Genomic DNA, 26,956 nt, shown 5'->3' on the forward strand with positions numbered 1-26,956 from the left:
CAAGAACGAATCGACCAGATGATGACTGAGGAAAATTAAGGAGACCCGCGGCTTGAAGGCTGTACTAGGCCATAACTGACTGTCTCAGAAAATTCAACTTCAACTATGAAATATAAGGTACATGTCGCCTCACTCAAGTAATCAATTTCATGGTAAGATTACAAATGACAAATAATTGGGCCCATAATTGTTTTCATGGTAGAAGAATGATTCAGAAATATTTGGGACTGCTTGAAAATCTGTCTACGGCCAGGGAAATAGGGCCAACATTTTACAGTGTCTCCTAGTTCATTTATCTGGACCAGGGTTCGCTGATTCGCTTGTACATATTTATGGAATGATTGATCGATCACCTCACTACAGAGAAGACCACATTTCTGAATCCAGACAAAATTCCCGGTATTTTTAGTTCAGTGTGCATTCTAATCCAATAAAAATCCTTCAGGCTTTAATAATCATGAACTATATGTTTAGAGATAAAGGTAAGTGGCATAATTACCCCTCAAAGATGAGGACTTGCTGACTATTTCTAACCAAAAACAGGCCCAAGTATGTGTCAGTAAATTTTTGGTAAAAGTAGTAGATCGAGAAATTTATCAATTTCGTTGCTCGAGAGTACTAATCGTGTAGGACTTTACACTGCCGTATAGACGGTTTCGAAACTACGAGGAATAAGTCTAACTCCATCATGAAACAATCTTACTAGGTAGATCAGAAACAGAAACTAAGAATCTGGTGAGATGATGAGATTCAAATCTAGTCAACTTGCAGTTTCGGGAAGCAACTGCACACAATTACATTCCCACCCAAAGCCATTTTAATCAAATATCCCTGTAATTCTTGTAAGCTTCCTAGAATTTTACTTTTACATGCCCATAACTTACTTCATGAATGGCTGCAAAATTTAATTCTCTATTATTATTTTTGACTGAAAGATCAGAAATTGCAACCTCTTATCAGGCGAATAATCGAGTGAATATGGTTGTTTACCATCTAATAGTGATGAAAAGGCACTAGAAAATACTTATTAGTCTGTTTAGGAACTTTTGTAATATTGCTTCCCTCATACGCTTCCTTCTTTCCCGAAAGCAACACGGGAGTTACAGTATGATTGTCACCATGAAAGAATAAATCCACGCAATTGACCAACGATCTTTCAGAAGTATCGTACAACTTGAGAAGATAGTTAGCCCCGTATACTCTAGCAAGTTTATTCAATTCATCAAAACATTCATCTCTATCCCTCTCTCCTAAACTCAAATTCACGAAAGGAGGATATTGATTCATAAACGTATTGTACCAGTAGAACAAATCTCCGTGATTTCCACTAAAATGCGCATCTTGCAATTGCAAAAATGCATAGTAGGTATCCTCTAAAAAATCAAAAATATCTTTATAATAATTCTGGTTAGACTCCGAAACATATTGAAATTCATCATGCAATATCTTGTTTTGAAATCCATTCACTTCATATTCCACGTCAGGATACAATTCTTGTCCCATCAAGAAATCTAATTTGGTCTTTCCTAGTGCGTATGCGTGATCCTTAATAATTTGGTTACCATTGAAGTACAAATCTAAGCATTCCACCAAAGTCTTCTCAGAAGTGTAGTATAGATCGCGGGGGTAATTAGCCCCGTATGCCCTAGCAAGCTTGTTCAATTCGTGAAAACATCTATCTTGGTCACCATCTCTCAACCCTAAATGCTCGAAAGGGAGCTCCTGCCAATGAAAGGCATTATACCAGTAGAAGATATCTCCCTCGTTTCCTCTGTCATAAGCATCCTGCAACTTTAACATGCTTTCGATAGTTAATTCTGGGTTATGCGGTATTTTAATGACAAGATCATCATAATAATAAAACGCTTTCTTTGGCCTGTATTCTAATTCAATCAAGTTGTAATCTTGATGTGACATATCACAAATCTTCCTAAAATTTTGTTGACGTGCTTGCTCAAGTACCTTTGCTGCCTCATTCTCGAAATTCACTTCGATCTTTCTTATGTACATTTCAATAGCTTGGGGGACAACTTTGAAGTACATATTCAAACAAATGATAAATTTTAGTTCGGTAGAACCATGCAATTTGTAGAGATAACTGAGCCCGTAGCTCCAACTGAGATGCGACAACTCTATTATGCAATCGAATGTGGAAGAAGATGGTTGTCTCCCGAATCCATCATACTCCAAACCCCTGACAATGTTGTACCAATAGAAAACATCCCCGTGATTTCTCCTTGCATGTGCATCTCGCAAGTTCGATATTGCCAGGGCTGTGGCTTCATCTCTTGAAGGATTCTTAATCATCAAATCATGATAATAACTCTTAGCCCGATCAATTGTAGAATTAAAAGTCTGGTTATCGAATCCACTAACTGCGTAGAATGGAGTGAAGACATCAGCAGTCAGATTAGTAGAGTGATTGGTAAAACTCAACTCAGTTTTTCCTGGCATGTAAAAATGGGGAGTAAAGCTTTCGTCGCCATAGATAAAATCATCTAAGCATTCGATTAAGTCCGATTCAAATGTGTCATACAAATTGTAGGCATATTTGGGTCCATATGTCAAAACTAAGTGTGATAAGTGCACGGCACAACTTACATAAGCGGAAAGTTCAACCATACCATCCAATCCGGAACATACGTCATCCTCGAATCGACCAAGAAATTTGTTATACCAGTAGAATGTGTCTCCAGCATTTGCTCTATCAACTGCATCCTGCAATTTTTCCATGGCATTGCTGGAAGTTTCTAAGTTTCGTGGACTTAAAACAACCATATCTCTGAAGTAATCAATTTGAATTATACTTTTAGCGAACGATTGGAATCCTTTAAAGGAATACAACTGAGCTGAAGCAACGCTCAATGCTCCAGCAATTGTAGTCAAATTTGAAATTCTCATGGCATGTAAAGTATACGCAACCTCAATTCATCCAACGGGCCTATTCAAAAATATCTGTTTTTACTGCCCCTAGGAACTTGGTGTTAGCACCTGAGGGTTGTATCAAAATAGCAGGTATTTAGCGGCGGAAGCTTGTGAGAAGCACAACCACTATGATTCCAATTATGCTCAGGATGGAAGAACTAATTGAAAACTACCTCAGTACGTTTAATTGTACCTACATGGCCAATTTTGGTGTCGAGGGTTATCCAAATACGAGGCGTGATATTGAATAGCAGGTGTATCACAATGCAATGTAGCAGCGGAAAAATGCGCTACTTACGTCAAAATTGCCACTGGGACCCTGTATGTAGCAAAGTGTATATAGCCGATAAAGGAGTATCAAAATTTAAAATACTGATTCATAAATTAGCTAAATATTTCTTTGGCATATAGAAGGACAATTCCATCCGAATTAAGATTCTTTTGCAAGAATTGGTACTTGTTCTGGAACACCTTGCAAATTGTTTCCAAAATGCACAACTGATTTCCCTGGCATATAGGCACTCTCAACTATGGTTTGGTTACCATGGAAGAATAAATCCAAAGCCAGGGTTAAAATCTCCTCGGAGGTATCATATAATTTGTTAACGTAATTGACTCCGTATACGCTAGCGAGTCGACTCAACTCATCCGACCACCAAACGTCTGGCTGCTCGGTACGTTCTCTCCTGAAGTACAGGTACAGTTCCGCCGTCAACATATTGTACCAATAGAATACATCTCCGTGATTACCTTTCTCGTGGGCCGCTTGCAACTTAGCCATAGAGTTTGCGAAATTTTCTGGGTCACCTAGGTTGAAAACTGTCAAATCCTTATAATAAATTGACTCCCATGGATCATCTAACTGGGTGGTGGCATGGTTTTCAAAGCCACGAATGGCGTACATATGAGCTGAAACAAAGCTCAATATTCCGGTAAGGGTGGCCAACACTGCAAATTTCATGATGTATAGAATATCAGAGGAGATATAATTCTGCGCTAGGACGGGTTTATATAGGGATAATTATTTATAGAATCTGCTTGCAGTATCTTTCAGGGATAAAATTAGCATCAGACTTTGGGGGCAAACTATAGGCTTAGCATCAGAAATGATGCATAGATATGACTCATGATAAAAACAAGCCCTAGACAATAACCTATAAGCATTGTGTACCTAGACCGAAGGGGCTGAATTAGGGGGTGGATGCCTTACATCATTTCCATTTGTGTAAGAACACAATAGAGAATACGACTGTGAAATGTGACAGGATGCGTCATAATCATGTCAAAAGATAAAACGCGGGGTTGCACCTGGGCAAAATAAATCCGCCTGTCAAAGGCTACAAACATCCGTAACTCACTACTCAAAAACAAGCTATCGATTTGTTATGGTGTCTATGTGAATATAAATCTTTTATTATCACCGTTGCACTACGCAATTGACAGATTCCTTGGTACTCCAGCGACTTAGCAGATCTGAATGCAGAATTGAGACTATATCCTAGAAACACGCAATACAGATAATGTAGGACTAAAGTCCAGAAGGCACACCCTACAGTATCCAGCTTTAGGGGTGGGTGGTTGTTGTCACACAGCAAGCTTACTGCTTGCCCTTGACCTCAACCAACTGGCCGTTTTCATTTTGCTCAAGCTCTCCGAGCCACTCGTACAACACCCCCAAGTCTCTGTTGGCGATGTCTTCCCTCTCGCATGCCTTGTCGTACCAGTGCTTACCAGCCTCGCCCAAGAACAAGAAGCGGTTGTTGACTGCGGCGCTCTGGGTGGCCAAAACTAAGTCCTTTCTGGTCAACTTGGTGATGAAACCACCTGCGAAATCGACCTCAGCAGGCAAGTTGTTTTCGCTAGGGTAAGCACCCTTGATAGGACAGTTGTCCACCGAGGCCCACGACTTTCCGGTGGAAACAGCCACCAACAGCGCGTACTTCTTCAAGTCCAACCCAAACGACTTGGCCAACTGGAAGGAGTCGGCTACCGCCAAGTTGGTTACCGCCAACAAGTAGTTGTTGGACAATTTCGCAGCCAAGCCTGTGCCGTGGTTTCCACCACAGGGGAAGATGTTGGTACCCATCTTGGTTAACAATTGCAACAACGAGGGCGAGATGGCGTCGTGTGATTCTCTGGACAACATGAACGACAACGTCCCCTTACGCGCACCAGCAACTCCACCCGACACTGGGGTGTCGATGAAGTCGAAGGCAGGGATCTCCTGCTTGACGTAGTTGTGGATGTCAATGGAGGTGGGGATATCGATAGTGGACGAGTCGAGGAAGGTGGTGTGGGAGCCGGAGATGTCGGTCTTTTTGTAGTTTTCCACCAACTCCTGCACCACTGCCTTGACGTGCTTGCCCTCAGGCACCATGGTGATCACGTAGTCCAACTGGGCGTCGACGTCGTGGACGAACGAGGCGATGGAGTCCAACGACTGGAGCTGGGCCCCGTTCTCGGGGGTGGTCTGGCGCACGGTCTCCACAAACGTCTGGGTGTGTTGCGGCAAAGTGTCGTACACGTACAACTTGTCGTGGGGGTCCAACTTGTTGTAGATGTGTCTGGCCATGTGCTGGCCCATCTGGCCAAGGCCGATGAAGCCATAGTTGGCTAACGCGGGTCTGGCGACGGAGAAGTGACGGGTGCAGTGTCTTAACATGGTGATGGCTTCTCAAATCATGGCCGTGGTGGGGCTTTTATACAAGTTCCTTTCCGCGGAACTGGGTGCAATATCATGTGGGGAAACCGGCGGGCTGCGAACGAAGATGCCACGCCAAACTGGAGCGTGCCATTGCTGGAGCGTGCCACTGACCACCAACACGTATCCGCGCCAATGGCAGGGCAAACTGGCCCTGCCAACGAGCTCGTGGTAGCTGACTCTGTTCTGACTTGCCTACAACCTGCCAATGGCACTTCTACCGTAGTGCTGGCGATAAGCGTGAGACCAGACCCGAAAATCTCCCTCGCTGGATCGCGGCTAGGGCCCGCGCTAGCGATAGTCTGCCTGTGTAGTCTAGCCGACAATGTGCCCGAACGTCTGGGGCTCGGGCTGTCACGAGATATTAGCATGGAGTGCATGTGGCGGAAAGTTCTGGCCGTTACAGGCAGCACGGATCGGGTTTGGCGCCAGTTAGAGGGCCAGAAGCAGTTAGAGCAGTGCTGATATGACCAGAGGGCAGTTGGAGCACATTTGCTGAGATGACCAGAGACCACTTAGTACAGTAATGAGACGACCAGAGGCATTCTTCGAGGTTCTGCCGTTTGGCGCGGTGTACCTTAACTCAGCTGATTCGATGTGTTCGAGTTTTTTCAACTCGAGCACCATGGCCAGATGTTATCCTACATCAACAGGCTTCTTATGGGTATCTACCTCGTTACTCAGTGTACATATACGCTCTGTAGGAGTTATTTGGAAATACCAAAGGGGACCGTAAAGTTGAGTAAATGTTGTCATGTAGAGGAATCCAGAAGATCCATACGTCTTCGAAATCTGATCCGATTTAATCTACTGTATTAATTCAGTTTCCGTCCCCAACGAGTTGGGCCCATGTGGCAAGACAATCCCAGTCAAAGACGACCTCAGAACATCGATCTAGCACTAATTTACAATATAGCACCTATTGTTATTGCAACTGATCTCGTTCACACAGCCATTCCCAGCCTCTGGATACTTTCCTCTTTCCTAGGATATTCAAAGTTGGAATATACATCCGTACTCCACTGCGATGATCCCAAGGTGTTGAGGGTCAGCTACGACTCCCGCCTGTTTGCTTTCTGGCCCTCACAGGCCCTCAACCCACTGATCCCAGCCTCAGTTTCTCGTTCGCAGCTATCGCGGCAATTGCGTCAAAACTGCCGATGGCCCAACGCTATAAGAATCACCCATTCCCCACCCACCCCTCTACTCCCTCTCCAGCCTGAACCATGTCGCCTACCACCGAGCCTGCTGCGGTTTCCACCCAAACCCCCACAAAAACCACCTACAACCTTCCCCCACCCAAACCGGCTTACTACCCCCACCCAGGGTCGCCTTTGTATGCCGACAAGCAGCTCTACAACAAGATCGCTGACGCCAAGAAGTCGTTAGTTGAATCCCACTTATGCCAGCCCAGATCGGCCATTGCTGTCAAAATCCCCGCCAGGAGCGTGTTCCGCATCACCACACCCGAAGGCCCCCAGGTTTGTGACTTGAACATCTGGAACCAACACAATCCCAGAGAACGATTCTGGGCCGCCAGAACCAGACAGTTGCACTCCGCCCATGTGTCCACCCACGACAGATTGTGGTCCAACTTGCCCTACTTAAGACCATTGGTTACCATCACCGCCGATTCCTTGGGAGGAAGACACGATGAGTGGGGTGGCAGGGTCCACGACACTTTGGGAACCAGATGCGATCCTTACGTGGACAAATTGATCAGTGGCGAAGACAACGATTTCCACTGCCACTCCAACCTCACCCGTGCCGTGTTGCCGCACGGCTTGACCGAGTTCGATGTGCACGATGTCCTCAACGTGTTCCAGGTCACTGGATTGAACGAATATGACCAGTACTTCATGGAGGCCTGTCCTGCCAAAAAGGGTGACTACTTCGAGTTGTTCGCAGAACAGGACTTGTTGGTGGCCATCAGTGCCTGTCCTGGTGGAGACTTGTCTCAGTGGGGATGGGGTGAAGACAAGGAGGACTTGGACAGCCTGAAGATGGTGGACTGCTGTAGACCTTTGGGAATCGAGGTGTACAAATTGGAGGACGAGGAAAAGGTCTTGGAAGGATGGAGCGCTCCTGAGGTTGCCAACTATAAAGGTAAGCACGGCTTGAAGAGTCCAGACAATTAATCTGTGAACAGCTTGTAAATAATAGATATTTTCAATAAAAACTACTGGCTTAGACATATTAACAAATCATGGCTAGCTCATTTGATATCTGATGCTGGGCTTGGACAATCCAGTCCTTAAATGCGATTCTGTTTGTGAGCTTAAACATTATTAGTTTATTATAAACCTCTGCTTTAGTTTTCATTATACCTTCTATACTTAGTCATTGCGAATCATTTATGACGTACAATTAAAGCAGGTTTCTTTTGAATTAATGCTAGAACTATACAGTGTTATCGATGCACTCACCGACCCAGTCACTAATCATGTCATTGGTAATAAATCCAGCAATATCACTGCCTCTATAATGGACACTACCCTTTTCAACAAAGGTCTGGAGGAATTCAAAGCTCTCTTCTATCTTTTCTTGGGCCAACAATTGGGGGTCGTTGAATTGCAATTCAAAGCTTTCCACAACACCATGCTTGCCAACATGAAACGTAATGGTGAAGCCCAACTTGTGGTTGGTAATTTCATGACTGAACGACTGTGAAGATCCATATCTCCAAGACCATTCTCTAAGCTCGTCAGAAAGCTTGATGATTTCGTCCGGTAATTCAGTCGTTTCATCTATAATAAAGCTTGAGGCTGACCTGTCAGTGTTTGCTTCAACAAAATCAGTCAACCCGAATAACTCATTTTGGTCGTATTCGTCTGCTTCATGAGTTTCAATGGTCTCATTCTTTCCAAATGAATTGGTAAATCCTCTACTGACAACCTCTATGAATTTCAGTTGGGAAAGTCCCAAATTCGTCACTTTTGATTTCACAGAAGCGATACTTGCTTTCGACTCTACCTTGCCTATTGCATTTTCGTCTCTGCTCAAAAGTTTGCCTAGAATATCCAATCTCAGATTAAGCAACATGGTTCCATGATGGTAAGACTTACCTTTAGAAAGTTTGTAAGCAGATCCACTAATTTTGTAATTTATACCATCCGTTACTGTAACGATGTCTCCTCTTTCATTCACCTGGATCTTGTGTGGAGACTCTTGACAATTATTGACGGCTTCTACAACTAACTCGGCGAATTGAAATCTATCAAATTGCGCTTTCGTTGTCATAAATGAATAGTTAACGTTCCCCATGTCGTGAACAACTGTACCTCCCCCAGACTTCCTCCTCACCAAAGGTATATGCAATGAATTCAATAACGGAATGTTCACTTCTTTCCAAGGGTTCTGGTTCTTGCCTATAACCACACAAGGAGAGTTTGTGTAAAACATCAAACGGTTGAAATTGGAGCCGCTCTCTGTCGGTATGGGCATATTGTTGTAGACATAGTCTTCTATTGCAAGGTTGGTGTAGGGGTTGGAAAGTTTGGATACGAATATCGCTGGCCTCTTCAACTTGGTCTGTTCTTCAAACGATATGGGTTCCTCCTGAACTTTGCTTATATTATTTGACGTAGCATCCTCGATAGTTGGATTGAAACCACTTAATTCTTGTCTTTTTGCAACGATTTCCGGAGATTCTTGGTAGTGCTGGAAGTCACTCAACCCGAAGTCATCGGAGTCTGCAGCAGTTAAATCGTCTTGAAAAGGTAATTGGACATTATTGAGAGACCTTTGGGCCGTTCTATTAAGCACTAGAGGCCGTAAGCGAATGTAGGATTCCAAATGCCTGAACATTATGGTTTCGAATCAGTTGAGCATTTTTCGATCTATACGATTCGGTCACGTGCCACTCATAGTCACTGGAAGGATTGGAATATTTATTAGAATAGTTACTCTATTGGAGCTGGAGACCAAAACTGCTGCAAAACATTATATGAATTAGCTCAACCGTTTCCTTTTTGAGATTGTTCCTCCAAAAATGACGTCTCTTTGCCAGCTATTTTTGGGCCGGATCTCGAAGATTACACGTGCACGCACCGAAACTCCGTTCCCATCATCGCAGTTCATCTATTATAACCTCCGTAAGTGGATTTTAATCAGGCTCACCCACTCCTACAAGGTCTCTCAGACAACATGAACCGAGACTATGCCATCGAGAAGCAATTTCTCACCAGATCTTATGATTCATCTTCTGAAATAGAGCTGCTCTTAGAGGATAGATACTCTATTACAGGTGGTCAAAAACCGTTCATGGTATTTGGCAAGCCTGAGAAACAAGCACCTATAAAGCTAGAAGATAATAATACCATCCCAATTACCAAAGAACGAAAATATAATACCAGAACAGAACTCAAGAATTACTTTCAACAGACCTTGGCTAACCAGAAGCGACTCATTAAGAAAATTCAAGCATATAACAGATCAAAATCCGAAAAGCCATTTCCTGTGAAAAAAATGTTACATCACTACAAGATTCCTGAATTCGAAGATTTCATTCCTTTGAATACTTTATGGCAAAAATATACACAAGAATTATTGTTTCCTCAGAAAAATATCCCACCAATGAGCATAGTACTTCCACGATTAAGCAGTGCAGACCTTAATGGCTGTCTTTTGACAGTGCTTAAGTCCAAGAACCACAACTTGGTAGGAACCAGAGGAATTGTGGTATGCGATACCCAACATTCTTTCATAATATGCGTACCTAGAAATGAAGATTCCAAAGAATGGAATGAAAACAAGCAAGAGTTCAGTCCCCTGGAAATGATGGGAGGAATCAGGGTGGTGTTGAAAAAGGGATCACTCTTCGGATTTGATGTGGTGTTACCGGGAAGTGAAGAAGAATGCATTGGTTTCACCATAATAGGCTCGAGGTTTGAGTTCAGAACTAGCGATAGAAGTGGGAAAAAATTTAAGAATCATAACGTAGATGATTTATAGATTAAAAATTAGCATTGGCATTTTATGGAACTTTAATGTAGGCATCGCACCTAAAGTTTTATGATATCTTTTTCCTCAAATCGTTAAGTTGAATTATCAATAATTCATCCTTGTGAACATCCAATTTCTCTAGTAATTTTTGGATTTGATCTAGCACCACTGTTTTGTCTTGATAGTTACCATCAAGTAAACCGGAAATTTCTTCAGCAAATGCACTTCTGTCAATGGCATTATATGCATCTGTCTTGTCGTATTCCTCTGATATTCCAATGATGCTGGTGTTTGAATCGACTTCTTGAATGTCTTGTCTCAAGTTTTGAATCACTTCTTTGAAGTCCCCGCTGAATTGGGCAGTGTCTTCAGATATAAATCTAGTTAATTCCCCAATCACACTGTCCACATAGTCTTCACTGGTTTCTGGTTTGTCTTCTTCAAAAACACCCAATCCTCTGAGACTCTTCTTTGGGGGCGCAGGGTTGGACAAAGATCCCAACGTTTGACTCAATTTTATGAGCTCGTAGTAGTTATCATAAATGATCGACTTCTTGGCCAGGTCATGCGAGTTAAAGTTGTTTGTTATGGAATTCCTTACTTTCAAGATGTCCTCAATTTTAGATGTTTTGATAAATGTCTCGAGCTGTTTAGGATCTTCCAAATCCACATTATCTATTGTTGAAGATGTCTGTCTCGCATCATCTTGCTTGGATTCTGGATCTTCCTCTTGTTTCTTTGCTTCCTCCTCCTGCTTCTGTATATTGTAGAACTCTTGAAGTGCCTTTCTTCGAGACAGCACCTTTCTAGTGGCTAAGTTTGGTGAGGAAATTTGAGCAGGCGACTGAGACCCCAAAGCCGGAGAAGAGGTCCGCGAATTGGGTTGTCTCTTGTATGATAGTACTGGAGTATCAGGCATTAGAGCTCTGGAGTATAGTTGTTGAGTACCGGGGAAATAATTGGATCGACCATGTGATTTTTAGTCACGTGATCATAATCGCTGGATCATAATCGCGGGATCGAGTCCAGAGATTTATCTAAAACTACCTAGTTGTTTCTCTTCGTCTATTATTCTATATACACGGAGTCTGGAGTTCATGTGTAACAATAACGCTTATTCATTGATCCAGGACTCCAAATATACCAAATCTGCCTCATCGGTCTCCTCAGGAATCACCGAGAAATGATCGAATAATGAAAACGGCTGGTTTTGCAAGGAAACCCTCAAGGATTCACTTGTCAAGGCCTTGTTTTCCTCATCTGCGTACGCCTTTCCGTATCCAGCCTCCAACACACTTTGCCAGGTAGCTTTGTAGGTGTCATTTGTGTAGTTTACCAATTCCAATTTATCGTCATTGACAAGAACATCACACAAGGACCTGATGTCGCTGATAGCCAAATCAATGTTTGTAATTTTGTTCGAGGTGATAAAATTCATGATTGAGTCTAGGTTGACAAAACCATTAAACGTGATCGGATAGGTAGCCTGGAGAATGTTTGTGTCTGGCTTGAGAGGCTGGAATGCAGTGGGGTAGGTGATAGAGGCTGCATATCTCCATATGACAGTCAATAATGAGTCGATGAACTCGGTGTCCAATTCGGAATCAGTAAACCAAGGTCCACCTGTGACTTCTATGGATGGTTGTAAGTTGTACAACATGTAGATTTTTCTTGTTGGATGCTTTACCGATTTGATGGACTTGATGTAACGTTGGTTTTCCAAGGACTTTAAGCATCTGACCACAACGTGCTGGTGCAAGTTGGTCTTGGCCTTGATGGTCTTGGTCCAAATACCCTCTCTTGCCGAGGCTTCGATGTAGGAGTAAATCATGGCTTCGTCGTCAGACATCTGGGTGATCTTGGAGGCCTCGGCCATCGAAACAGCTTGGAACTTCAATTCTTCGCCCTGCTTGACCAACTTGATGAGCTTATGGTTGAGCAACTCTTGGACGAACTTAACTAAGTCGTTAAGCTTCATGCCCGTGGACTTGACGAGGTCCTCTTGGCCGAACAACGTGGACGCTGGAGACTCCAACATCTTGTTGTAGAGTGTCTTGGCACTATCGGTCAAGTCTGCCATGTTACTTTAGTTGTGTTGATGGTTGGATCACCTTCTTTAGTGGAGTCGATCTATGCGATGTTCTGGGTCTACCCTTTGCTTTTTGCTGCTAGGTGTATTGCGGGTGGTTCTCTAATCACGTCTCCGTTATGGCTTTCTATGGGCTCTATTGGTCCCTTGGTGCTTCTATGGTAGGCTTTGGCTCGTTTATTTCTGTTCGCGATGACACTTTTTTTTACTGGAACTGATGATCATCAGACTGTGAGACATGGCTAGTGATAGCATATTGGCAGACCTCGACGAATTGGACACACCTCGGGCCAAGAGTGTTGGATTCAGGAAGAAGGTGGTCAAAGGAAGGAATGTCAGGTCCAAGGTGCTCGAATGGGAAGCACCAGCCGCGGTAGACGGCCCTGATCTGAAGCTATCCTCTAGGGCAGAAGACGAAACTGCAACGACGAAAGACCCCTTGCCATTCGAACTCCCTGAAAAAGCTCTTTCTGATTCACCAAAGGACTCTTCGACGGGTGCTGTGAGCCCCAATGCAATAACAGTGACAGCACCACAACCACCACCAACACATTACAAACAACCTGGCAACTTCAACACTCGCAAGATTTTGAACAGAATGAAACGAAAGCTTCATGTCGAAGTGGAAGAGGCTAGTGAAGCATTTGATGAGGATCCAGAGAATAACCCCATGGTGGAAAATCTCGAAGATTTGGATACGGAAACTATTTCCAGTATTGCCAACTTTACAACAGTAAGGAACGATGCCAGCGTTGGCCCGGAAGAGAAAAAATATGTGCCAGTGCCTGGAGAAACTGAACCAGTTTTCAAAGTCACTGAGAAAGAGCTACGTGAAGAATATGACGACAAGTTCAACTATGATGATGGAGCAAATGATAATAATACCGAAGTCAAATACGATGCTGACGTCGATAACGATATAGATATGGATGAGGAGCATGCAGGCAAATTGAACTTGGGCGGATTGGATAAGCCATTCGAAATCAACCAAGAAATGTACGACTTGGAGCTTGGAGTCACCAGCGAAGAAGACAATATCCCCGAAGAAGCAGCAAGCAAGGTTGCTGATGGTCTGCGTACCTTTAATACTAAGTTACATGAGGTATTAAGTATTCAGAATCAGGTTTCCGCTATCAATGATTTGATATCACAGTTACAATCGGCTCAAATATCCATTAACAACGAAAGGCAAGTTCAGCAGGCTGAGCTTGATCGAACGCGCGAAAGAAAGAACACTTTACTTCAAGAATTAGCACAGTGAAGATCAGATTTAGTTGTCACATCAATTATGACCTCATGCATAGTGCTTATGAATATCTGCAGTGTATAGCCGTTAGTTCGAGCGATTCTAAGCGAGCTGACGTAGTTCTACTCGGGCCAAGCTGTACCCGCGGTGCTCGGTGCCCGGGCTCCAATGACTTGATTTTCGGACACAATTCTCCGACCTGCACCAGTAAGGTCTAACAAAGCACGGCAACCTATGATCAAAACCAGGTTAAGTTTTCCCCTACTATAGCAAGCTCCTACAACAACCTCTGTAGTGCAAGGTCATCATTTCTACTATCATACAGGCAAAAATCTATTCATAAATACACCCATTTGACATTAGGTTATATGTGGTCTCACATTTACTCTATAGTAGTTTTGGTCCCGAAGATTTCTCACCGCGCTTAATGGCCAATTACTCAATTTGTTCTGAGTCACCTCGTATCAAATTTCCACCCAACCATATAAATTCCCCCATCTTCGTCCAACTGACAATGTCTGCTTTCCATCGCTCTTTCAACATGTCTGTCAAGTCTTTAGGTGCTACCAGACTTTTCTCGTCGTCCTCATTCAAAGGATCACCTCGTCATTTGGTCAGCACTCTTCAATTGTCTAATGAAGAGTTCGCTGCGTTGGTCAACAAGGCATCTCACTTGAAGCAGATCGCCAAGTCTGATGAGCCATCTGTTGCTAATCACAACAAGCTCTTGGGTAAGTTGGTTGCCATGCTTTTCACCAAGAGATCTACTAGAACCAGAGTGAGTACTGAAGGAGCTGCTGCCTTCTTTGGTGCCCAACCCATGTTCTTGGGTAAAGATGATATACAATTGGGGGTCAATGAGTCTATATTGGACACCACTAAAGTGTTAAGCTCCATGACTTCTTGTATTTTTGCCAGAGTGAATAGACACCAGGACATCTTGGATTTGTGTGAACACTCCAGTGTTCCCATTATCAACTCGTTGTGTGACAGATTCCACCCATTACAAGCCATTGCTGACCTTTTGACGATCAAAGAATCATTTGAGCCCAACCAAGCATTAAAGTTATGTTGGATCGGGGACTCAAATAACGTCATCAATGACTTGGCCATTGCTTCTTTGAGATCTGGTATCTCGGTGTCCATTTCTGTCCCCGAAGGTATCAAATTTGATGGTGAAGTTCAGGCAAAAGCACAAGAACTTGCACAAGCCTCCAACTTGTCTTTTGAAATTGTTAACAAGCCAGAGCAAGCCTTGAAGGATGCCAACATCATTGTGACTGACACATGGATCTCTATGGGCCAAGAATCTGAAAAGGCAGAAAAACTCAAGCAGTTTGAAGGATACCAAATCACCAAGGAATTAATCGAAGCTGGTGGTGCTGCTCCCAACTGGAAGTTCATGCATTGTCTTCCAAGACACCAGGAAGAAGTGAACGATGAGGTGTTTTACAGTGACCGTTCGTTGGTGTTTGAAGAAGCTGAAAATAGATTGTATGCTGCCATGGCTGTGATCGAAGGATTTGTAAATAATAAGGGTGATTTGTTGAAGTGATTTTTAAGGGAACTGTCAGGTATATAGACATCAATAGACGAAATGTCATGAACAGATGTAGGGAAAATTTTCGTGTTCTGCCCCAATAGTAGCTTCCGGAACACTTGAAGCTAGTCCAGATTAGTTCGCAAGTTGTAATTTTGTTCCTCGTTCATAAAAAGTGACATTTTTGTCCAAAGCTGCCGTTCTTATGTACCAATACTGCTGGTCACCATTTGAAAATTAGTACTAAGTTTAGACTATTAGAATAGATCGTTTGGACCGGCAAAAAGAACAAGTTGATTTTGCCCAGGATCGAACTGGGGACGTTCTGCGTGTTAAGCAGATGCCATAACCAACTAGACCACAAAACCATTTGTTGAGCTGCAAAAGCACTTTCTTCAAATCAATATCATGAAAAAAGCAATTTTCACGTGACTTTCGCAACCGAAGAGGAGGCCACCATACACTTTACATAGCATAAAAACTAGAATATTCCTTCACCCATAAAGGAAGAGTAAGATTTCACATACCATACTACCTTCATTCTTAGATATCCTACACATGTGATACTTCTTATTGGTAGTTTTGTTTTTGCAAACAAAAAAGAGATCCTTGCATAAAACAAGATGATTCGGTCACATTTTCACAATCTTGAAGTCTATTAGCAATCAGTGATTTGGTGGACTACCAACCATTGGATTTTAGAAATCTCCAGAAAAAGAAAGGGGTTCAATTACTGTCTTTCTTCCTATTAATACTCTGGATAGTAACGATATTACCTTACTGCAACTTGCACATTCAGACTAAATACCTGGAAAATTGAAGCTAAGAACTATGACCTATAGATCCTAATGGAAGCCCGGAATTGGCCATAATGGTGCGTTATCCATTGCAAAAGGTATATAGTCAGTAGGTTATAAATCACTTCCCAATTGTAAAAAATTCATCCCAGAATATTTATTTCGTAATTCTGCGAATCTTTGTTGATAGAGTTGATATTAGATAGTTGCATCAACTTCCTCTAATACTTCACCATTGGAACAACAGTCAAATACAAAATTCAAGACAGATATTTACGGAAGTGAAGTTTCTGAATTTGGACAATACTAGAGCCAAAAAAAAAAACCAATCAGCCAATCAGAATTAATTTTTCTATTACATTCAATATCACGCTGTCTAATGGGATAGTCTCTCATTAGAATCTATTGCGTCCATACCAACTTGAACCCTTTCCTAAGTCCACCCAATGCGGCTGTGCCACGGTAACGAGTGGCTTAGACTAACCAATCTATGCACTCCGGGCAATTTAGTAAATTGGATGTGTGGAACACTACGATACGCATCCCAAAAAAAATTTATTAGTAAGGCGGTTGGTGATTCACGGTGATTCACCTGGATAACAATTTTGTGGAATAGCAGAACCAGGAACAGGTTTATATCATCGACATATCCCACCCAGACCAGACAACAGGACATATCATGGAAAGTACAGATTCGATACAGAGTTCATCTCCAGAAAACTCAGTTCGAACGGCAAGCACCACCAGCGAGGCTCCTAGCTCAGGGGTCCACACTTCACCTAGCTCTGATGACGAAGTTCTCTACCAAGGCAGAAAGGTTCCCCGGTCGACCAGGCTCAAGCAGATGAGAGAATCGCAAAAGCTCTTACGAGATAAGCGGAGGAATAAGGTCAAGGCACTCGAAGATGAAAACAAAGAACTAAAGTTGGAAATCAAGCGTTATAGGGAATTTGCTGCTCTAAATTGTGCCATGTCAGATCCACTCTTCAGGTACTACCCCACCCGTTTCTTTCCGGAGAAGGTAGAGCAGCTAAACGTTAAGTTCGTCAAGACGAATAACGCTGTGGGCTTGCGAGACAAACCTTTTGATAAGGTCAACAAGTTGTACATGGGAGAAGGCAAGAACGTCACTACCTACATCCTTGAAAGCACCTCCAAAATGATCAAGGAAAAGGACAACTTGCAGCTCAAGCGCACGGTGTTCAGATTCATCCCTACCATCGAACTGGCATTGACATATGTGGAGTATCTAGAAACGTATTTAAAGTCTCAATCGATACCTGAGCATTGGTCGGAGGGTTCGAGACAGCTTCCGGATGGTGTGATATCGTTGTTTGAGGTGGTGGACTACTTATTGGCATATACTGATCTCTTGCGGATGAGTATGGAGGTGTTTGCTACCTTTGCTGCCTCCCTTTCATTTGCTACTCACTGGGGCCCTGGGATATTTGTGTTTGACCTCTCCACATGTGTGAAGGCGGCTATCAATCCCATGTACGATGCCGCATTATTGCACAACGTTCTTGAGAAACAGGTGGAGTCTATCGTTGGTTCCGTTTGCGAAACTGGAGAGATCACTGCCTCTGCTCCGAGTATATTCAGCAACAGATCATTTGACCATCTTGATGTGTGAAAAATACCCCGTATGCTAGACAAAGAATATGACAGGGGCCACAGTTTAAAGCCCAAATCGTGGGTACACAACTGAATAGACATGGCCTGTACATAGGTGAACACGAATATGAATATGATATCTACGAACTAATAAATGAATTGAAATGCAACGATTTTTCACTATATATTCACCTTCTTCTCCACACTTAAAAATGTTTCTCTGTAGGATCGGCCCAGCAATTTTCCGAAATTGATTCAATACTACTCCTGACTCCCAACTGCCGTAACTTCTGAGTATTGTACTGAACCATCTCGGGCAACTTGTAATTTCTCTCACTCGCATATCACATCAAAAGCTTCCAACATGTACCAAGCCGCACAATCATAATATCTCATCTCCATCGAAAATTTTCACACCACCACAATGTCTATACCCCCACAAAATACCATATCCTCGGTGGAGGAGCAACTTCTCAAGCCTCTCAGTCACTATGGTCCTGTTACGAGCTTGAAAGTCTTTCAAAACTATGTGCTTGCGGGATACGGTCCTATTTTGAAGGTGTTTGAAGTTGTAAATAACGAGACTCAATTGATATCTTCTCAGCAATTGTTCAAGAGAAACAAAATCCACCACATCTGTATCAGTCAGTCTGGGGACAAAGTGTGCATTAGCGGTAGCAGATCATTCCGTGTTTTAAGCCTTGTTGATACCTTGAATAATACTCCCTCTCTGGAAGAAAAGGCCATCAACGAATGGATCACTTGCTGTGAATTTTTGGACGATAACACCTTGTTGATTTTGAATTCCCATAATACTGTCTACACCGTGGACGTCAGTTCCAAGGCTTCCCAATTTATACTTTCTGATAAAGTCCATTGCAATGAAAAATCGATCTTATACAGCGGATCCATTAGGTTACTAGATGACGGGAGGGTTTTGATCGCTGCCGGTACTGTCATGAATGGAGTAATCATTTGGGATTACTTGACTAAGCGCATCATTTACAATTTTACAGAGCATGAAGGTTCTATTTTCGGGGTCCAAATTGATAGTACCGGAAAATTCATGATTTCATGCTCCGACGACAGATCAGTCAAGCTCTACGATCTTCAGAACGGAAAAATACTTGCGAATGGTTGGGGCCATGGTTCCAGAATATGGAACCTCCGGTTCTTCAAGGATCAAAGCAACGGCTTGAGAATCATGAGTACTGGTGAAGACTGTACTATTAGATTGTGGAGATACGAACCAGGACATGATTTGATACAAGTAGAATTGTTGGAAAATGCTCACTTAGGGAAGCACATTTGGTCTGGTGATATAGATGACGAACACTTGAAACTCTTCGTAAGTGGAGGTGCTGACGGAAAGGTAAGAGTGCATGATTTGATTGGCAGAAACAATGTCCAGGAATTCAGCTTAGAAACCATCTCCGCTAAGATTGGAAAGGAATTCCATACAAAGGAGAACATTAAGCAATATTCAGAGTTACCACACTTGAACCTATTGATCATTATCACTTCACACGGAAGCATAATCCAATACAATCAACTGTCGAATGAGTTCACCTTGCTCGAATTAACACCCGAAGAGTCTGCCAAATTCTATGATTTTTCAATCATGAAAAGCTTGTGTGAAATTAACGTTATCTTGATCGCCTGCCGCAACGGTGACATCCTACAACTTCGATTTGAGGGAAATGCCACTCAGCCTCAAAGATCTTGGATTGAGGAAAGCCAGTTAGGAAATAGCAAATTGACTAACTTGTTAGTAGCTTCATCAAACTCGTCGCACTATAGTTTAACTGATTGTCCAAACACCAAAGTGCCTTTCATCTTGAGAAAATACAGTGATTCGGGTGTTGAGACTAGCTTCTTGCAACAGCCTCAACAAACAAGCTTCACTACCACTGACATGACCATTGATTCCACAAACAGCTGGTTAATTTTGGGCTCAAGATACGTATCCTTGGCTATTTATGATATTTCAAATGAATCAGATCAAGTCACTATCTTCAAAAAGTTGTCACAAGGTGATACGATCACCTCCGTCTCCATTGTCAGGAGTCAAAAGAATTTACTTACGGTCTTATTAACTGTCAGAGATGGTGTGTATTTGTATGTGAACATTTCCAAGATTGATGGAGAATTCCAGTACGAGATTATCCACGAGAATAAATTATCGAGAGGTTTTATTGAGGGTGGCTTTGTTCAGAATAATCAGCTTATCTTGTACGGATTCAAATCTTCATATTTTTACTTATGGAATGAAAGCAAGCAAATCGAAATCTATAACGAAATTTGCGGAGGGGCTCACAGACAGTGGGAATTTTTCAGGCAAGATTTTAATTCCAAGTTTATCTACATTAACAAATCAACCTTGTGCATTAAAACCTTCAACGCCAGATTTGTGAAGGACTTCGGGGTAATAAATCCCGGCACTCATGGAAGAGAAATCAGAAGTGTATGTATTTCACCTGAAGCCAAGAACGGATCAAGATTGATTTTGACTGCTTCAGAAGACACTACTGTGAAATTAGGTAAACTCCATTCCAATGGATCTGTTGAAAGTTATTGGAGTTTGAATCATCATGTGTCCGGTATGCAAACCATCAAGTTTTTCAATCAAACATATGCAGCGAGTTCTGCAGCCAATGAAGAATTCTTCATTTGGAAATTCTCTGAATTGGATGCAATCCCCATTGTTATTGAGTACTCAAGACTCAAGCCTTCTGCTGACATCCCTGATTTGAGAATAATGGACTTCGATGCATTCGAATATGAAAATGGTTTCATCATCACTACAGTTTATTCTGATTCTACAATCAAGGTTTGGTACTTTGATATTAGTGAGAAAAGATTTTTCTTGATTATAGAGGATCGTTACACCACTTGCTGTATCTTGAATGTCAACTTCTTGTTCTTGAATAATCGGGTTTTACTTCAAATTGGTGCTACCGATGGTCATCTTAGTATTTGGGATATCACCAACAAGGTTGCTACTGGAGGAGAAGTCAAATCATTGGATGAGATGATCATTAAGCAGCAATTACATCAAAATGGTATCAAGGCAATTTTGCCTGTCAAGCAGGCTGGTTCTTATGAGATTATTACTGGGGGTGATGACAATGCATTAATTTTGTCTACATTGGCCTTTGATCAAGAAAAATTAAAGCTTGAGGTCAAAAGCTTTATTGAAAAAGCCGCAAGTTCTACCATCACCTCCATCTCCAGTAGTGGTGATGCCAAATTTTTGGTTACTTCTGTTGATCAGATTGTTAGATGTTGGTCGTACAAAAATTACGAATTAAGTTGTGAATCCGCTAGGTATACCACAATCGCAGATACCGGATGCAGTGACTCGGTGATCGATGACGGTCAAGTAATCTTAGCTATTGGAGGCGCAGGTTTAAGTACTTGGAAATTAGCATAGAGTATAGCATATACTTTGTCAATTATAGATACACATTACCAAGGAATAATTTATTACATTCTTTGAAATTTGACATTTGATAAAGTTTTGTAATTAATTAGAATTTGTGAACATTGCCGAGATGTTCTTGCATTAACTCAAAATTGGATCGAGTAAAAAATCAGGCGTACTTGAGAAGAATCTAGTTGTCAGAAAATTATGTTTTCACTCTTACTATTTATTATCTATACAACTCACTGGAGTCTAAATACACACCGCGACGAAAAGCCCCACAAGCTTACAAGCTCAACAATCTCAAGTTAAAGACAGTTTCTTCAATAACTTGTTCTTCATCGATAATAACCTTATCTGAGGCATCGGTATAAGCAGCCAAAGGCTTCTTAGAAGACTTGGAAATAATGTCTTCGTGGGTCTTAACAACCTTTTCAAAGTCAATGGTGTCCTTGACTAATTTGTACTCAACTGCAACATCGTCGGTGGTGTTCAAACCGGCCTTCTTACGGAGCCTTTGAATACGGTTGATCAATTCTCTCGCTAAACCTTCGGTCTTGAATTCTTCGTAGACATTGACATCTAAGATGATCAAGGTGTCTTTTTCTGCTCTGGCTTCTTGACCATGAGCAGCCTTTTCAGCTGGCAAGCCACGTTGGACCTGCAAGTCTTCAGTGACCAAGTCAATACCATCGACAGTGATCTTACCGGTTTCAGCAAACTTTTGGACCTCTTCAGAGGAGACCTTTGGTAAAGCTGCCTTAACCTTCTTGGCATCACCCTTCAACTTCTTACCCAAAACTGGCCAGTCGGCAACAACAGTGTATTCAACGTTGTATTTGGCTTCATCAGAGGTGATGACAATGTTTCTGACGTTCAATTCATCAGCGATGTATCCCTTCAAAGATTCAACATCCTTCAAGTAACCTTCATCGGAATGCAAAATGACCAATTCCTTCAATGGTGTCTTCAACGAGATGGTCTTCTTTTCTCTGATGTTTCTACCTAAGTCAATGACCTTTTGCATACGGCCAACTGCAACCTCGATAGCACTGTCGAACAAATGTTCCTTGACCTTTGGATAAGACAAGAAATGAATAGATCTGGTATCATGAACTTCAGGGTTGACAGAATATTGGTTCAATTCTTCAGTTGTGAAGTATTCTTTTATTCTTTGGTAGATGGAATCAGCTAAGAATGGGGTGAAAGGAGCCATGGCTCTGGACAAAGTCAACAAAGCTTCGACCAAAGTGTTAAGACCCTTCTTGGTGTCGACAATATCATCACCAGCATAACCCTTGATACGACGACGGTTGAATCTGATGTACCAGTTGGTCAAGTCATCAATTAAGGATAATAATCTTGGAACAACAGTGTATAATCTGTATCCGGCCATTTCTTCGTGAATGAACTTGATCAAAGATTGGATAGAAGCTAACAACCATCTGTCCATGACATTTTCAGAGATTAAGGTAGGGTCGTACTTGAAATCTTCTCCGTTGGTCTTCTTGAAGAGATCAGCAGCATCCTTGAAGAATTTGTAAGAGTTGTACCATGGCAACAAAACACTAGAGACAACATCCTTGACACCCTCTTCCTTGAATTTCAAGGTTTCAGCTCTCAATACTGGAGAGTTGATCAAGTATAATCTCAAAGCATCTGCACCGTACTTGTTCAAAACAATACCTGGATCTGGGTAGTTCTTCAAACGCTTGGACATCTTCTTACCGTCAGCAGCCAAAACAATACCACTGACAATAACGTTTTGGTATGGAGCAGTCTTGAATAAGTGAGTACCCAAAACAGTCAAAGTGTAGAACCATCCTCTAGTTTGATCCAAACCTTCAGAAATGAAGTTAGCTGGGAAAGCGTTTTCAAAGGATGCCTTGTTTTCAAATGGATAATGCTTGGAAGCAAAAGGCATGGAACCAGATTCGAACCAACAATCGAAAACTTCTTCAATTCTCTTCAATTGACCCTTACCCTTTTGGGATGGAATAGTAATGGAGTCGATACTTTCACGGTGAATATCGGTAATATCATCGCGTCCAGACAACTTCTTCAATTCATCAATGGAACCAACACAGACAACTTCCTCAAAATCATCAGAAACCCACAATGGGATTGGAGTACCCCAGTAACGGTTTCTAGAGATGTTCCAGTCTCTAGCATTGGCAATCCAGTTCGAGAATCTCTTGTCCTTAATGTTGGAGGGAACCCAGTTAGTTCTCTCCACATTTTCCAACATTTCAGGAACAATTTCGGTAATACGAACAAACCAAGCTGGGATTGTTCTGTACATCAATGGAGTGTCCGATCTCCAACAGAATGGGTACGAGTGCTTAGCTTGGGAGTTAACCAAGATTCTGCCCTTTTCAGTCAACTTCTTGATGATAGCCTTGTCAGCATCTTTGAAGTATAAACCAGTGAATTCTGGAACCTTGTCGTTCATCTTACCAACGTCATCAACAACCACTGGAGGTTGTCTGTATTCGTTAATGATACCATTTGCAGTTGCAGCGTTGAAATCCTCTTCACCATAAGATGGGGCCTGATGGACGATACCGGTACCGGAGTCGGAGGTAACATAATCAGCAGCAATGACCTTGAAAGCATGGTCCTTGAATTCTTCATAGAAGTAGTCGAATAATGGGACGTACTTGATATCAACCAAGTCCTTACCGGAGATCTTTTCGACAACCTTGTACTTGGCAGCAGCAGGCTTCTTGTATAAAGTCTTGAGCAATCCCTCCAACAAGATGTAGTGCATTTGCTTTTCTTCATCGAAAATCTTAACATACTCGAAGTTGGGGTTGACAGCCAAGGCGATGTTGGCTGGTAAAGTCCATGGAGTGGTGGTCCAAGCAACCAAGGCGGTCTTCTCGTCGTCTAATAATGGGAAAGAGATGGTGACTGCGGGATCGTTGACTTCTTTATAGTTCTGTTGAGCTTCGAAGTTGGACAATGGAGTGGTCAAACCAGTGGAATAAGGCATAACTCTGAGACCTCTGTAAACGGTGTCCTTTTTGAATAATTCCTTGAAACCCCACCAAACGGACTCCATAAATTCGGGGTACAAGGTCTTGTAATCGTTGTCCATATCGATCCATCTTCCCAATCTCTTGATGGTGGAACGCCATTCATCGGCATATCTCATGACAATAGCACGACATTCGGCATTGTACTTATCAATACCCATAGCATAGACATCCTCCTTGGAAGTAATGCCCAACTTTTTGTCAATCTCGTGTTCGACTGGTAAACCGTGGGTATCCCATCCAAATCTTCTTTCAACGTGGTGACCGTTCATCGATGCATAACGTGGGATGATATCCTTGATTGTGGAAGCCAAAATGTGTCCATAATGGGGAGTACCGGTAGCAAATGGTGGACCATCGAAGAAAGCGAATGGAGGCATATCCTTCGTCAATTCCAAAGTTCTTTGGAAGGCGTCAATGTCCTCCCATTTTTGGATAATATTGTCCTCCTCTCTAGGAAAGCTGAACGGTTGGTTACCCTCCTTGTCAGCCATGTTGGTGATAGTGCAGATAAAGGTTGATATTAGTGATCGTAATCGTTGAAAAAACTGGTGAAAAAGGTGAGGATATTCTGCTTATATAATCGATGAGTCAGTGCGATTCAGATCATGCTCTCCACATTAGTCTGAAGGGTCACCACGGGATAAGGGTCCATCATGAGTCATATGAAGGCCCTAGCGGCTGTCGAAGTGAGCCTTAACCATGGTCCTCGAAGTGTGGCGGTGGCACTTTCTGGTGGAGTGGATTCCATGTGTCTTGCGCACTTATTGGCTCAGTACAAGGCTCACCATAACCCATCACTTAAGGTTCTTGCAATCACTATTGACCATCAGTACCGTCCTGGGTCTTACCAAGAGGCTCTTGCTGTAGGGAAAATAGTCAAAAAATGGGGCATCCATCATACTATTGAAAAATTGACCTACGACAGAGACATTAGCGATATCTCCAATTTCGAAGAGGTCGCTAGACAGAAGCGATACGAGGTGTTCGAGCGTGTGTGCAAGTCAAATGACATTAACAGCTTGTATGTGGGACATAACTTAGATGATCAATTGGAGACCTTTATTCAAAGACTTTGCATGTCGTCCTCGATCTTTGGTTTGGTGGGCCTCCGATCAAGCTCTCCGTTACCGGTACTTTCTCCAGGCCCGAGTAGTCATCAAGTGTGGGTCCAACGCCCTTTGCTTGAATTTAGCAAATCACAGCTCATAGACATCTGTAGAGAAAACAGTATTGAGTGGTTCGAGGATGTCACCAATAAGGACACTCATCTTACACAAAGAAACCTACATAGGTATCTTCTCAACGAGGTAATCCCGGAACGAAAGATTAAGGGCATTCAAAAATCAGACTTGAAGCAGACTCTTGAAGAAGTGGAACTATTGGCCAATTCTTTTCGACAGAAGGCTGATAGGCTAGGAGAATATTTACTTGCAACACATCGTCTCACGACCGATAGCCGCAACGGCTCACTAAACCTTCGTGTCCCCTTTGGGCTATTTTATGACAATGGTCTAGTAATTAGCCAGCTATTATACAGATATCTCCGCCCCATATCGTCTGTCAAGCATTATTATTGGACATATGCAAAGATAGAAAGGCAGTTGGTTCCGCGGATTACTCAACATGTCCTTAATTCTCAAGGAACCCCATTAAAACTCACATATTTGAACCTCCTATTCGAGGTACACACTGAGAACCAAGAGGTATGCATTGATATTGTAAGGCAGCCCATAATCAAGCAGAATTCTTCGGAGCTTACCATTCAGGGCAGTGACGACTGGTCCAATTGGCATTTGTTTGATAATCGGTTTTGGGTAAGAGCCAAAGGTGGTCCAATAAAGGTGATACCTTACGAAAACAAAGTACACAAAAAGGCGTTGAAACAGATAAGCACGGCCATTCTCAGCTCCAAAATGGATGGCACTCCGTTGGTCTTTAGCGAGAGTAACCCCTTAGGTTTGCCTACCTACGAAAGTATTAACGGCAAAATTCAAGTGGAGTGTGTTTTGAAATGATCTAATGATCAAAAAAGACAGGGCAAGGTATAGGGAATATATAGAGCATTTTCGAATTATAGACTTCAATTTTCTAGTAAATCCAGTTCATCATTCCATGCACAACACTAATATGGACAATTGAGAATTATAAGGATAAATATGAGCATTAGTATCCAATTTATGGTGTATGCTATTGTGATCTACTTGCTGATAGTTTCAGCGAGCTTTCTTGAGAACCAGATTGTCTGGCTATGGGGCAGGGTAAATACATGATTGATTTAATTCAAATGAAACACCGGGCTTTGCTTTTTTTCATAATGAGAAGTAAATTATAATATACTGTTTATATATCTATTGCAATAGATAGTCAACCATCATAGTCAAACCTTTATTAAATTCATAGTAGAATAAGTTTTGATTTGCTGATTATTAAACCACAAAATCAATAGAATTCCTGTGTATAACACTTGGTTAAAGTGAATCAAGTTCTTGTTTTTCTTTCCTGTGTAACAGATCCACTGGGCAGTAGCTTAAACAGTAGATTTGATTATATAATCACTTATATTGTGGACCTGTTCTGGGGGGAACTCGTTATCATCGTCCTCTATTCCCCCCTGGCCTTTCAACTACTGAGCTAT

At 42.3% G+C, this 26,956-nt stretch overlaps 14 protein-coding genes and 1 non-coding gene across 15 annotated transcripts; 7 read left to right on the forward strand and 8 right to left on the reverse strand.

The window, feature by feature from the left end:
- Positions 1-993: 993 nt before the first annotated feature.
- On the reverse strand, positions 994-2,901 carry CANTADRAFT_87908 (uncharacterized protein; the record flags this gene model as incomplete). The annotated part of the gene is made up of 1 exon (XM_020211396.1): positions 994-2,901. The coding sequence occupies one exon, from the start codon at positions 2,899-2,901 to the stop codon at positions 994-996; it is 1,908 nt and encodes a 635-aa protein (XP_020067084.1).
- A 454-nt stretch (positions 2,902-3,355) lies between these two features.
- On the reverse strand, positions 3,356-3,886 carry CANTADRAFT_19564 (uncharacterized protein; the record flags this gene model as incomplete). The annotated part of the gene is made up of 1 exon (XM_020206461.1): positions 3,356-3,886. One exon carries the CDS (start codon positions 3,884-3,886, stop codon positions 3,356-3,358), a length of 531 nt encoding a protein of 176 aa, XP_020067085.1.
- A 636-nt stretch (positions 3,887-4,522) lies between these two features.
- HPD1 (Hpd1p) lies at positions 4,523-5,587 on the reverse strand (the record flags this gene model as incomplete). The annotated part of the gene is made up of 1 exon (XM_020206462.1): positions 4,523-5,587. One exon carries the CDS (start codon positions 5,585-5,587, stop codon positions 4,523-4,525), a length of 1,065 nt encoding a protein of 354 aa, XP_020067086.1.
- Positions 5,588-6,852: 1,265 nt separating this feature from the next.
- CANTADRAFT_43964 (urea carboxylase-associated family protein) lies at positions 6,853-7,764 on the forward strand (the record flags this gene model as incomplete). Its single annotated transcript, XM_020209032.1, has 1 exon — positions 6,853-7,764. One exon carries the CDS (start codon positions 6,853-6,855, stop codon positions 7,762-7,764), a length of 912 nt encoding a protein of 303 aa, XP_020067087.1.
- A 262-nt stretch (positions 7,765-8,026) lies between these two features.
- Positions 8,027-9,433, reverse strand: CANTADRAFT_44505 (putative lipoate--protein ligase; the record flags this gene model as incomplete). The annotated part of the gene is made up of 1 exon (XM_020209117.1): positions 8,027-9,433. The coding sequence occupies one exon, from the start codon at positions 9,431-9,433 to the stop codon at positions 8,027-8,029; it is 1,407 nt and encodes a 468-aa protein (XP_020067088.1).
- A 305-nt stretch (positions 9,434-9,738) lies between these two features.
- POP4 (RNase P/RNase MRP complex subunit) lies at positions 9,739-10,618 on the forward strand. Its single transcript, XM_020207185.1, has one exon. The coding sequence runs from the start codon at positions 9,773-9,775 to the stop codon at positions 10,577-10,579; it is 807 nt and encodes a 268-aa protein (XP_020067089.1). The 5' UTR covers positions 9,739-9,772; the 3' UTR covers positions 10,580-10,618.
- A 19-nt stretch (positions 10,619-10,637) lies between these two features.
- Positions 10,638-11,489, reverse strand: VPS51 (Vps51p; the record flags this gene model as incomplete). Its single annotated transcript, XM_020209211.1, has 1 exon — positions 10,638-11,489. The coding sequence occupies one exon, from the start codon at positions 11,487-11,489 to the stop codon at positions 10,638-10,640; it is 852 nt and encodes a 283-aa protein (XP_020067090.1).
- Positions 11,490-11,684: 195 nt separating this feature from the next.
- On the reverse strand, positions 11,685-12,650 carry CANTADRAFT_44622 (DNA-directed RNA polymerase III subunit; the record flags this gene model as incomplete). The annotated part of the gene is made up of 1 exon (XM_020209132.1): positions 11,685-12,650. The coding sequence occupies one exon, from the start codon at positions 12,648-12,650 to the stop codon at positions 11,685-11,687; it is 966 nt and encodes a 321-aa protein (XP_020067091.1).
- Positions 12,651-12,897: 247 nt separating this feature from the next.
- On the forward strand, positions 12,898-13,920 carry CANTADRAFT_4021 (uncharacterized protein; the record flags this gene model as incomplete). The annotated part of the gene is made up of 1 exon (XM_020208826.1): positions 12,898-13,920. The coding sequence occupies one exon, from the start codon at positions 12,898-12,900 to the stop codon at positions 13,918-13,920; it is 1,023 nt and encodes a 340-aa protein (XP_020067092.1).
- A 526-nt stretch (positions 13,921-14,446) lies between these two features.
- On the forward strand, positions 14,447-15,460 carry ARG3 (ornithine carbamoyltransferase; the record flags this gene model as incomplete). The annotated part of the gene is made up of 1 exon (XM_020208993.1): positions 14,447-15,460. The coding sequence occupies one exon, from the start codon at positions 14,447-14,449 to the stop codon at positions 15,458-15,460; it is 1,014 nt and encodes a 337-aa protein (XP_020067093.1).
- A 279-nt stretch (positions 15,461-15,739) lies between these two features.
- CANTADRAFT_t38 lies at positions 15,740-15,813 on the reverse strand. The gene has a single exon. It is a non-coding gene; the product is annotated as a tRNA-Val (tRNA).
- A 994-nt stretch (positions 15,814-16,807) lies between these two features.
- On the forward strand, positions 16,808-18,028 carry CANTADRAFT_24683 (bZIP transcription factor). Its single transcript, XM_020207186.1, has one exon. The coding sequence runs from the start codon at positions 16,922-16,924 to the stop codon at positions 17,873-17,875; it is 954 nt and encodes a 317-aa protein (XP_020067094.1). The 5' UTR covers positions 16,808-16,921; the 3' UTR covers positions 17,876-18,028.
- A 242-nt stretch (positions 18,029-18,270) lies between these two features.
- CANTADRAFT_24684 (uncharacterized protein) lies at positions 18,271-21,331 on the forward strand. The gene has a single exon (XM_020207187.1). The coding sequence runs from the start codon at positions 18,281-18,283 to the stop codon at positions 21,287-21,289; it is 3,009 nt and encodes a 1,002-aa protein (XP_020067095.1). The 5' UTR covers positions 18,271-18,280; the 3' UTR covers positions 21,290-21,331.
- Positions 21,332-21,566: 235 nt separating this feature from the next.
- On the reverse strand, positions 21,567-24,812 carry ILS1 (isoleucine--tRNA ligase; the record flags this gene model as incomplete). The annotated part of the gene is made up of 1 exon (XM_020209143.1): positions 21,567-24,812. The coding sequence occupies one exon, from the start codon at positions 24,810-24,812 to the stop codon at positions 21,567-21,569; it is 3,246 nt and encodes a 1,081-aa protein (XP_020067096.1).
- Positions 24,813-24,983: 171 nt separating this feature from the next.
- On the forward strand, positions 24,984-26,336 carry CANTADRAFT_44480 (uncharacterized protein; the record flags this gene model as incomplete). The annotated part of the gene is made up of 1 exon (XM_020209113.1): positions 24,984-26,336. One exon carries the CDS (start codon positions 24,984-24,986, stop codon positions 26,334-26,336), a length of 1,353 nt encoding a protein of 450 aa, XP_020067097.1.
- Between the last annotated feature and the right edge of the window lie 620 nt (positions 26,337-26,956).

This window comes from Suhomyces tanzawaensis (assembly GCF_001661415.1).
Source record: "Suhomyces tanzawaensis NRRL Y-17324 unplaced genomic scaffold CANTAscaffold_1, whole genome shotgun sequence".
In the NCBI taxonomy this organism is placed as follows: domain Eukaryota; kingdom Fungi; phylum Ascomycota; class Pichiomycetes; order Serinales; family Debaryomycetaceae; genus Suhomyces; species Suhomyces tanzawaensis.